The sequence below is a fragment of the Fukomys damarensis genome, unplaced genomic scaffold (genome assembly GCF_012274545.1).
Source record: "Fukomys damarensis isolate Sample0158 unplaced genomic scaffold, DMR_v1.0_HiC HiC_scaffold_36, whole genome shotgun sequence".
Taxonomy (NCBI): Eukaryota; Metazoa; Chordata; class Mammalia; order Rodentia; family Bathyergidae; genus Fukomys; species Fukomys damarensis.
Window position 1 is genome coordinate 30,434,934 of NW_022900948.1, and position 11,100 is coordinate 30,446,033.

An 11,100-nucleotide genomic window follows, 5' to 3' on the forward strand; every position below is an offset into this window, starting at 1 on the left:
TTTTTTTTTTTTTTTTGGTACCGGGGATTGAACTCAGGTCCTTGCGCTTGCAAGACAGGCCACCAAACCGCTGAGCTAAATCCCCAGCCCTATGTATGCACTTTTTGGTGGACTGTGTGTGTGTGTATTTGGTTGGTTGGTTTTTGGGGGTTTGTTTGTTGTAATTTTTGAGATGGGGTCTTGCTAAGTTACTAAATTGCCCAGGCTGGGCTCAAGCTTTTGATCCTCCTGCCTCAGCCTTCCAGAGGATTATAGATATGTACCAGCATGCTCAGCTCCAAGATCTCCTTAAACAGAGTCATGTATACGGCAGCTTTATTCTGGAAGCTGTGCCTTGTGCTCTGCAGAGCCACCTGGGCCATTGTTGCAGGCCTTCAGATGGCCGTGTACAGGCAGTATGGAAAGTGTGGAAAGGAAAGATCCCAGGATCTGGGCAGCCCCACCCACCTGTTTCCCAGCCCAAGGGAGACCCCTGCCATCCACCATGCCAGAACCTTCTTCCTATTCCAGGGTCCCCGAGGACCAGATGGACCAGCTGGAGAGCAGGGGTCCAGGGGCCAGAAGGTACTGACCCCCGTGTGCTGCCCTTCCTCACCACAATCCTGCTGGACCAGGGAGCCCAGCACCAGGCCCCTTAGGGACAGCAGGGAAAAGATGCAGGGCACATTCCTAGGACTCATCTGCCACCCTCCTGCCCTCTGCAAGCCCTACAGTGAGAGCAAGAGGGAATCATTGTACCCGGGAACCCTTGGGAGCCCAGGCTTCCTGGGATACCTCTGATGTCCCCTCACTAGGAAGAGGTCCTTGGTTCTTGGGCTTGGGCACCTTGTGGCCATGGGAAACCACCTTTTGTTGGCCTTGGTTTTCCCAGCAGCACAGTGGTAGCCGAAGAGGACCCTGGTCTCCTGGGTTCCTCTCCTGTCCCCTGGATCGGGTCCCTTCTAGTGCAGGGCTGTCTAATCCCTGTCCCAGCCTCACTTCTCTGCTCCCACAGGGCCCCACAGGACCTCAGGGCAGACCGGGCCCACCTGGACAGCAGGTACATGGGGCAAGGTCATGCTGGCTAGCCACTGGACCCCCACCCTTCTCCCTGCCTACATGTGGGCCTCTAATGACTACTAAATGCGCTTCCAGGGTGCAGCTGGCGAACGAGGCTACTCAGGGCAGCGAGGCTTTCTTGTAAGTAAAATCATTTCCTGCAATTTCCAGCATGGGGCTGTGGGGCGGGCTGGGGCAGAGTAGCCCAGGTCATCCTGCAGTGGAAACTCCACATCCCTATGCAGAAGTCCCTGGCATGGCTCCTACAGTAGGGTCTCAGTCAACACTCACCACAAGGCTGCAGAGGGTGGGGTAGGACCCTAAGGTGCTTCAGCCACTGCCAGAGGTTGAAGGTTGGGGGGACAGGCAGGATGCAGAAGGCCGGGAAGGAACTGAGCTCACCTTGTCTTTCTCTGCAGGGCATCCCGGGTCCCTCAGGCCCCCCAGGCGCCAAGGGCCTCCCAGGAGAACCGGTAATCATCCTTTCCCCGCCACTCTGGCATCTTTGCCCCGGCAGGCTGGCCTTAGGGATCCTACCACCTGGCTGTAGGCCACAGTCAGGCAAGGAGAGGCATTGGCAAGGGACAGTGCCAGGGCTCTGCTGCCCTGGTGAACCGGGCTCCAGGTGATGCGGGGGTCCCTCCACCGTGCCCTTCCCTTATCATTCCATCATGAGGACGACATGAGAGAAGGTGGAGAGGGCGCTGGGCACAGAGAAAGCAGAAGGAGGGAGGGAGGCAGGGAAGCAGGGTGGGCAAGGATAAGCTACTGGCCATGGGCATCCTTCAGGGGAGAGTGGCCTCAGGGAGGCAGAAGGAGGTCATCCTGTGGGCCTGGAGAGCCACTCCTCCCAAGGCACAGGGGCCACTGAAGGGCGTGGACCCCCTGGGCTCACCCTTCCGAGTAGGCTCAGTGCTTGGGGACCCTTAGGAGACTGGGCCCCTCCCCCTTGGTGGACTGCGGTCCCCGCCACTCCAGGCTGCATCATTGAGCCCCAGACCCTACGGAGCCCAGGTCAGCATCTTTCAATGTCTGTGCATCTGTCTGTCCTGCAGGGCCCTCAGGGACTGCAAGGGCCAGCTGGTCCTCCAGGAGAGATGGGGCCCAAGGTGAGTGTCCCTCACTGCTGTCTTTGGCTCTGCCCCTCAGACACAGCCTGCCTTCCCTGTCCCGGCCCAGGGTGATGGGCACTGCCATCTGAATGGTGCCGCAGCCCGGGCAGCAGACGTTGACTGAGTGGGGAACCCATGCCGGGACCCAGGGCAGGGACCTGGTGCCTTGATGGGGTGAAGGTGCTGGGACCCTCCTGGAGGTTACCAGTGCCACTTTTGGTGTCACTGAAAGTAGCAGCCTCTGTCCACCCCATCCTTGCTGAGACGGGAAGGGGCCTCAGACAGCTGGCCACATCCAGAAGCAAACTGAGCTCTGGGGATTCTGCAAGGCCACAGCCATGCCCCAGTGACAATTCAGGAGCTTCCTGCCCTCATTACCCTGGTCACCTGTGAGAGAACCACAGCTGGGACCAGTTCTGGACACCCACTGACCTCCCTCATCCTTTTGGATCATGAATTTTCCTGCCCATCCTGCCAAGGTCAACTGCACGCATGGGGAGGGACAGGTCCAGCAGCCTCTGGTAGTCCTGGGCTTCCGCCAGCCCAAGCCAACCCCAAGTTCCTGGACTGCAGCTCTGTCCCATGCCTGGCCTTGTGCTGTGCAGCCTGAGCATATCCCATGTCTCTCTGGGTCTCAGTTTTCCCTCTTTACTACCAGGTCCAGCCCTTGCTGGGAGAGACACTGACAGCCTTTTCTCTCTCTCTCTTTTTTTTTGCAGGGGCCTCCAGGTGTAGTGGGAGAACCAGGCCTTCCTGGGGAAGCTGGGATGAAGGTGAGGCAGGATGAAAGGCAAGAAAAGTGACTTCTTGAAATCAGCTCTCAGCTGGCAACTCCGTCCTCCCTGTGGAGAGAAATGGGCCTTTCTTGTACCTGGGATAATAGGTTCTCTGTGCTCCAGGCTGGGGAGTGGGGCTTGGCATGGCCAAGGTGGGGGGCCTCCCCTGCCCAGAGCCCCCAGCCCAACTCTTGTCCAGCAGTGTTTTCTGTGGCACCTGCCTGCCTCCATGCCCAGGTGGCTGTGCGTCCTGGCCTGCATGATGCCATCTGCACTTCAGACCTGGTGCCCTCATTACCTGCCACAAAACAGATGCCCATTGATCCCTGGCCCAAAGAGAGAACCTCCCCATGTCTGCTGGAAGAGGACCCTGTTACTCTGCAGGCCCAGCCAATGACCCATGCTAGCAGCCCAGAACATTGTAGAGTCACACAAGGGCTTGTGACTTAAAGCAGATCACCCCCTCTAGACCCAACCATCACACTTGGCTCAGTTCCAGGACCTTTGCTTAAAAAACAGGGAAGAAAACTACCCCATGTATAAAACAGAAGTGGATTGTTGCAGCTGGAGCTGAGGGATCAGAGCTCTGCCCCCTCCCTGTGTCCCCAGACACCAGTAGGAAATCCTAGGGTGAGAAGATCCTTTGGAGTCCCTCAGGGAACAGGTGACAGTCAGCCTTCTTCCTTGTTTGGGTCTCTCTCCAAGTCTCAAGTGAGAGTCAAGGTGTCCCGTCAGAGTTGTCGTCCTGCACCTGACGCCCCTGGGACCTGACTACCCGGGTTAGGGTCCCAAGTGTGTCACGCGACACATGAGCCCCATCACAGTGTGGGCTTCCTGCATCAGCCTCCCATCTTCCTCTCTGGAAGAAGAATGCCTTTCCTTCCGGTGTTAGGAAAGTCACACGCTCATTTTCAAAAGTACCTAGAGTAGTGCTCAATGAGTGGTAGCATGATGGTGATTGTGACGGTGAAGGTGGTGGTGGTGATGATAGTAATTATGACTGTGCTGGTGGTGATGGCAGTGATGGTGATGGTTAGTTACCATGATGATGGTGATGGTGGTGGTTATTATGATGGTTGGCGGTGATGATGGTGATGGTTACGATGATGATGGTGATGGTGGTGATTGTTATCGTGATGGTGGTGATGGTGGAGGAGGTGGTGATTTTTCTGTCCTAATGTGAGAGAAGCTCATGGCCAGAGTTGGCTTGGAATAGGGACTCTGGTGTCTTGCACTTTTGGTCTTTAGGAAGGACCTTCCCTGAGTGCCGCTCCTTACCCCAAATCAGAGCCAGTGGAAATAGAAACTGTGGTAAGGGCTGGAGCTGGCCCTGCCTACCCCCATGTCCTTATTTTTGGCTTCTCCTAGGGCGACCTTGGACCCCTGGGCACCCCTGGGGAGCAGGGCCTCCTTGGGCAGCGGGTAAGTAGAAGCAGATGTATTCTTCCTGGAAAGCCCTGAGGGTATGTGGATCCTGGGGGAGGAGAAGGGCTTCGCTCAGCATCCATAAGCCTGTTTCCTCAGCTTTAGAAATCCACCAGGAATTTCCACAGCCTGGTCCAGTCACCTTTGGAGGCCACCATTTCCACAGTGTGAGAAAAGCATTCTGTAGTCAAAATGTTGAGGATACACTGGGTGCTTGGTATCCCCTCTTACACATTAGCAGTCCAATTTAGAAGGTCTGAGGAGGCCTGCAATCAAGAAAGTGGCTTCTTCTGGGTTAACCCAGGGCCTTGAATATATTTAATCTCCAAGTGCTTTTATGAGAAACATGTTATCCTCAAAAACTCATCTATGAAGTTACCCTCTCCTTGCCCAAAAGAAACCCACAAAGCTTGTCTTACTGTAAGAAACTCTGCAAGGCCCCTGTGCCAACTCAGTGCCAAGTTTATTAGGTCCCTGCGTGCATCCTTAGCACCTGCAGGTGGAGAAAGTGGGGTCTGAGAGAGACAGGGAGGTAGTGCAGGTCTCAATTCAGGGATACCAGGCCTCTGATTCAAGTTTCTTTGCTTCTTATCTCGCTTCTCTGCAATGCCCCATGCTACCCATGGCCCAGAGTCTGCAGAGACTCCGTGAATTAAGACAGAGCAAAAGGGGAAGGCTGCACAGCAGGGGCCTGGGTCCCTGAGATAGCAAGGCTTGGGCGTCCACCAAGCTTGGTCAGTAGAATCTTCTTAAAGGGCAGGGTTGAGAAAGATCCTGAGCTCCATCCAGACCCATAGGGAAGAGAAGAGCAAGCACTCAACTGTAGCCGCTGTGGGTCAGGAACCCAGCAGTGAGCAGCAGAAGGCCTATCTCATAGAGCTTATGGTCTCATGGATTGATTAGTAATGTCTTCCATGGGTGCAAGAGGATCAGAATTTGCATACCTGTTGCTTCCCTGAGGAGGGCAGTGAGGTCTTACTCCAGTTCCAACAAGGAGATCCCAAGCAGTTGACATTGTAGGGCATTGGCACAGCCTTAGAGCAGGCTGGAAGGAAGAGGTGCAAGCTCCATTTCCCGGATGACGAAACTGACGGCATGGAGGCTGAGAAGTGTGCTGTGTTCAGACACCCAGTGAGTGGGAAGCCAGAATGGTGCTGATATCTGCGAGGCAAAGCTGGCACTTAACCAGGAGGCCCCACGGTCTCCCCAGCAGATAGAGCAGCCTGTGGTCTATCTCCTAGGGCGACCTTGGACCCCTGGAGAGTATCACTTCTACTCACTCGTTCATTCATTCATTCACCCCAGCACCCTGTGCTTGAAGTGGGCCAAACCTGTGGGCCCCTAGCCTGGGGATCTGGGGTGGGGTCCTGCCTGGAAACAGGGAGCAAAGAAGAGCAGATGGCCCCACCCCTGTAATGTCTCCTGCCTTTCCTATCACCCTCTCCAGGGGGAGCCAGGCCTCGAGGGAGACAGTGGCCCTGGGGGGCCAGATGGCCTGAAGGTAAGAGCTCTTCCAGGAGAATCTTGAAGGACTTAAACTTCCTCCCCAGCACCGGCTCCCATGCAGCTGTCTGGTCGACCTCCACTCCCAGCAAGAGCAGGGTGGGGTCAGCAGGGCCCAGCACCACCTGCTGCCTGCCCGGCTCCTGCCTGCCCATGTCCCATATCCCACCTTCCTGACCCCTTTTTTTCCCCTGCCCTTTCTTAAAATATCAGCTTCTTTTGGCCCAGGGCAGTTCCTGAGCACTCGGGCATTTGTCGGACCTCCACATCCCTCACCAAGTGCTGTCCACTGTGGTCATGGTGACAAGCCTCAGAGTCACATGCTTTGTGCACTTGCTGTGGGCCAGGCACCACCCGCCGTAAAGGCCCCCGCCTTTGTATTCCTTGACCCTTTGGTCCTCCTAGCCAGAATATCAGCACCCACCTGACAGATGAGGAAGCAGGCACGAAGCCGCAGCCTCGTCTCTTCCCTTCCGGCCTGACACTTCTCCATGGAATCCGCCAGGGTGGGACGGCGGTGTTTTCCAGACTTGGCTGCCTCCCATCGTTTTTCTTCCTCTCCTTCTCTTGGTTCCTTGGCCCTGGCCTCACCCTCGTTCACTCTCTCAAACCAATTCTGTCCCTCTTACGTGGACCAGAGGAGTTGCTCAGGTGCTGTGCACCCGCCTGGTCTCCCCGTAAACCCAGGGAGAGACTGTTTTCTTTGTGTAGTCACCTCAGGGTGAAAACTACCTCTTGGATGTGTGTAGCATTTTAAAGTTTGTAGGGTGCTTCTTAACCATTGGTGGTGATGGTGAGAGTGGCACAGTGACCTATAATCATTCTCCTATAAGCTTCTTGCCTTCAGTTCTCATGATGCCCTTTGGTCCTTATTCATGAATGAGGAAACTGCCCAGGGTCATAGCAGTCAGGGACGCTTAGGGAGCACAACCCAAGGACAGGGAGCACGGATCCTTGAAGTTGGAAGGAGCAGAGCCTGGGTTCTCCCTGCGCTGGGGTCTGCACCTCTCTTTGGCCCTTGCTTTTTCCCACGTGAACTGAGATCTTTGAGCCAGGTGACTGCCAGGGCTCTCCGCAGCACCAGCAGGCATCTCAGGATTTGAGGCATCTGGGTACGCCCAGAATCCATTCTGCTGTGGCAGCCCAGGCTGTGGAGTGGGGGGCTGGCCATCCCTGGAGCTCGGCCTGTCCCTGACAACCAGCCCTGCCGCTGGAAGCACCCTCCTCTGAGAGCCAGGACAGTCAGTGGCCGAATGGTGGGGACACAAGCCAGGAGCAGAGTCTGCAACAGCAGATCCGGGCCACGCCCCTGTCTTCGTGCCAGGCTGTGCTTAGAACTGAGAGTCGCAGTGGGTCGGGATCTCAGAAGCCCACCTGGTGCTCAGACCTGCTCTGACCAGCCCCTCCTCCGGCTGTGTGATCTGTGTCCCCGGGCTGAGCTGGAAAGTGCCCAGCCACTGCCCTGCTGCCTCTGCCCCTGAGCACAGGGATGAGCTCACTGCAGTCGTGTTCTCCATCCTCTTCTCAGCAGGCCAAGCCCCAGCCTCCTGCTCCGGGCTCTCTGCACGCTACTCTCTCTCTCTCTCTCTCTCTCTCTCTCTCTGTCTGCACATGAGTTATCTGTGTCCTTGGTGAAGTATAACACTGGGAAACGAAACTGGCAAAGCCACGCTCTGCTTTTCCCAGCCTGCTGCCATGATCCGTCCCTTCCTCATTCGTGTGACTCCATGCTCGGCCCCAGTTCCAGCCTCATGACCTGTCACTGCTGAGCCATTGCAGACTTGCCCAAGGCCACCAAGCCTGCCAGCTGGCAGGAGACAGCTTTTTGATGGATGCTGCACCCCTCACACCCTCTCTGCCCAGTGCCCAGGGCATCTGCCCACACCCCACCCTGCCGGAGCCCAACTGCTCTGCAGTCCTCAGGAACACGGGAGGTGACAGATGAGGGAGGGAGCTCTAGGTACAGGGTTGGTTTCTCCAAATCCTCCGCAAAGCCAGCTCTCATGGAGAACCATGAGTCCGCACCTTCACCCCCAGCCCACACCAAGGGTTCCTTTCTTGGGAGAGGACCTCCAATGTCATCAGCCTCCTGCAGCCCCAGGAAGACCAGTGTAACACCCCATGCTACAAGGAGAGCATCCCTTGCGCTTATTCTCAGAGAGAATAGGCCCGGTGTCCAAGCCCCTGCTGCCAACTCCAGCTCCTCTACAAGCTGGGAGCCTTTGGGCCAAGTGATTTAACTCAGCTCTGCCTCAGTTTCCTCACCTGTAAAACAGGACAGAAAGAGGCTCTACCTTGTAAGTCTGTGAGGATCGAGTCCGCTGATCCATGGCAGAAGACCCAAAATTGGCCCAGACCCAGGGGTGCTGTGCTAATGTGGGTGCCAGGTGCTTGTCCATCAGTGAGGGGGAGGTGGCATGCAGGAGAGACAGCAGCGGGACAGTGAGGCCCCATGGCACAGGAATTATGGGCAGCAGGAAGTTGGAGCAGCGCTCCGCAGTGCACTAGGCCTTTGGGCCTGAGTTTCCCACTAACCAGCTGCAAGGCCTGAGAAGGGCGGCTTCTCTGCTGCAGGACTGGGATGCGGCCATCACAGCCTGGTTTAGTCTCTGTCGCCAGTATCACCTTAATGTAACTAGAGCTGTGTGAGCAAGGGCTGCAGACACATCTCAGAGAAGCAAATGCAGCTGGCTCTGGAGGCTGCTGTGGCGATTTTCTAACTCGGTCAGATTCTCACTCCTCTCCTGTCCTCCCCGGGTGTCTAAATTGAGGAAACAACTGTGTCTCCAAACCTGGTCTGTCCTGGGGAGGCTTTCAGCTTCTCTGTGGCTTCTCTGAGCCCTGGCCCAGCCCCAGCACAGGCAGGGATGGGGGAGATCATCATAGCTGCGATGTTTCTCGGGACTGCTCAGAGAGCTTTCGGGGACCCCGGGTGGGACGCAATGCAGCCCAGAGCTCGGGGCACTTGCAACCTGTGACTCACCTATTCTTCCCTGTCTCTGCTCCTCCTGCCCTCCTGAAACAGGGGGACAGGGGGGACCCAGGGCCTGATGGAGAACGTGGTGAGAAAGGCCAGGAAGGGCTGAAGGGAGAGGACGGGCCCCCTGGGCCCCCTGGCATCACTGGCGTCCGGGTGAGTACAGTTGGGGGTGAAGCGGACACTTACACTGCTCGCAGCTGGGCAGGAGCTCTTGACAACAGCCACCAAAAACGTGGCAGACCTTCTTTCACCCGAGAGTTCAATGAAGTGGCAGTCCATGCCCTGCCCTACTCAGCCTCCCAGCTTCCCCCACCTGACCCCATCCTGCCACACCGAGCTGTTCCTGGGTCCTTGAGCAGCCTCACTCCACTCCCGGGCCTTTGCATATGCCTTTATGTCTAAGTCTTTCCCCTTCTTTCTTCCCTGTCACCTACTTCATTCTACTTGGCCTTCAGCTATTCCCACAGCCATCACCCAGCCTAGAAAGCAGTCTCTGGCCCCAGGCTGGGCCCTGAGCCCAGGACGAGGCAGAGCCCTGTGCATATCTGGCCCCGCTAAGGCCAAGATCTGACTGGCTTGCACTGATGTCTTTACCAACCAGCCTGGGGCACCAAGGTGATCAAACCCTATTATCAAAAAGACAGTCAGAGAAGCTGTGCTCTTCCACACTGGAGGAATCTACTTGGTCTGTACCAGGACACCACCAGTGTCTCTTGGGCCAGCTCCCTGAGGCAGAAGGGTGAATGGGGTCCCCGCCCTTGAGGGACGTGAAGAGGGGCTGTCCTGTCTCAGTGTCTGTGGACACTGATAGCAATCCTGAGGACTGGAAAGACCAGAGAGGTCAAGGAACTTGTCCGGCTCACACAGTAAGAACAGGCAGAGCTAGGGCTTGAACTCAGGCCTGACTGAGTCTGTACTTCCTGCCCTCTGCTTGACCCAGCCAGAACCCAGGCCTTGGATTCGTGCTGTTTCTAGTATTTGACAGATGACGTGGATCCTGACTTCGCAGTGGGTCCCTGGTGGGTCCCTCGTCTGAGCTGGATGTGTGTGACTGGGGAGGACCAGCCACCTTGCAGCCTTCGGGGGTCCTAGGTGGGGGGCGGCCTCAGCTCTGGGCTCTTCCTCCTCCTGCTCCAAGCAGAGAGATTTGCATCTGCGACCTGAGCCCAGCTCCCGTCCATTCAGGCTCACAGCACTCGTTTTTACGTCTGCAGTGTAGAAACGAGTAACCTGGGATGGATCCAAATTAGCCTGCAACAAACCAGTTGTGGGAAAATGTTTGTTTCCTAAAAATAGAACCGAAGTGCTAATCCCTCTGCAGCTGTAACAGGATGAGCTCACCATGAGCCAGAGAGGAACACAGGCGCTTGGGCAGACTTGCCTTGCTGGAGGCTTCCCCGGGCTTGACTCAGCCACAGGGAAATGGGCCAGGGGGATTTAGCAGGAGGGGCCTGGCCCTGATTCTCCATCAGTAACTTGCTGTGTGACTTTTCACTTGCCTCTCGCCCTCTCTGGTCTCGCCCTTGGTAGGATGAAAAATGTGGAAAGGAGGTATGCTAAGATCACTTTGAATTCCAACGTTCCAAGGACCCCGTTTCAGTGAGTTTTGCTGTGGAATGGATAGTAACAGTGGCAGAAATATCTTTGGAATCGGTCTAAAGGTTGAATCCCGGTTCCTGCGAGAGAACCCACATCCTCTGTGACTTTGGGCAAATTACTGTCCCTCTCTGAGCCCTGGATATCTCATCGGTTTAAAAAAATAAGAAATAGGAAAGCACTTTGCAAAATGCAATGGAAATGCAAAAGTTTGTCTTTATGAGTCTGGAGGAGGGGGAGACTAGGACTGGGGGTGGTGATGGTGACCCTAGTGGAGGTGGTGGCAGCAGCCTGCATAGGGGCCCAGTAATGGAGACAGTGAGGGGCTTGCATGTGAGCCTCTTTGGCAGCAGGGCTGTAGGACAGAGACCTCCCAATGTTCGTCTGGGAAACAGTTGAGTATTTAAAAATAGAATTTTATAAGCCGCGGGGCCTTTACAGAAATACGTCTGCAGCAATGCACACACGACGCCATGTGGTCAGCGCCATGCCACGCGTACAGAGCCCCGGGCCCCCTGGGTCAGTGGCGGCGAATCTCGGGCACGCGTGCCACGGCCGGCTGTTTGTTATCAGTGAACACTCCGCAAGGTTCGCCATCGCTGCCAGGCCGCGTCAGAGCCCCTGTGCGTGAGCGCGCTCCGAGGGGCCAGGCGCTGCCAATCTCAGCTCG

The 11,100-nt window shown here is 56.3% G+C and overlaps 1 protein-coding gene across 4 annotated transcripts in view; it reads left to right on the forward strand.

The window, feature by feature from the left end:
• Col27a1 (collagen type XXVII alpha 1 chain) overlaps positions 1–11,100 on the forward strand; it is a 118,522-nt gene that overhangs the window by 88,936 nt on the left and 18,486 nt on the right. For all 4 annotated transcript variants that reach the window (XR_783328.3, XR_783327.3, XM_010639422.3 and 1 more), the window contains exons 29-37: positions 511–564; positions 995–1,039; positions 1,135–1,179; positions 1,458–1,511; positions 2,094–2,147; positions 2,870–2,923; positions 4,295–4,348; positions 5,799–5,852; positions 8,880–8,987. Coding sequence is in view for 2 of the 4 variants with exons in the window: in XM_010639422.3 (XP_010637724.1) it covers positions 511–564; positions 995–1,039; positions 1,135–1,179; positions 1,458–1,511; positions 2,094–2,147; positions 2,870–2,923; positions 4,295–4,348; positions 5,799–5,852; positions 8,880–8,987 (522 nt within the window). In the remaining 2 variants the exon portion in view is untranslated. The remainder of the gene's footprint in view (positions 1–510; positions 565–994; positions 1,040–1,134; positions 1,180–1,457; positions 1,512–2,093; positions 2,148–2,869; positions 2,924–4,294; positions 4,349–5,798; positions 5,853–8,879; positions 8,988–11,100) is intronic.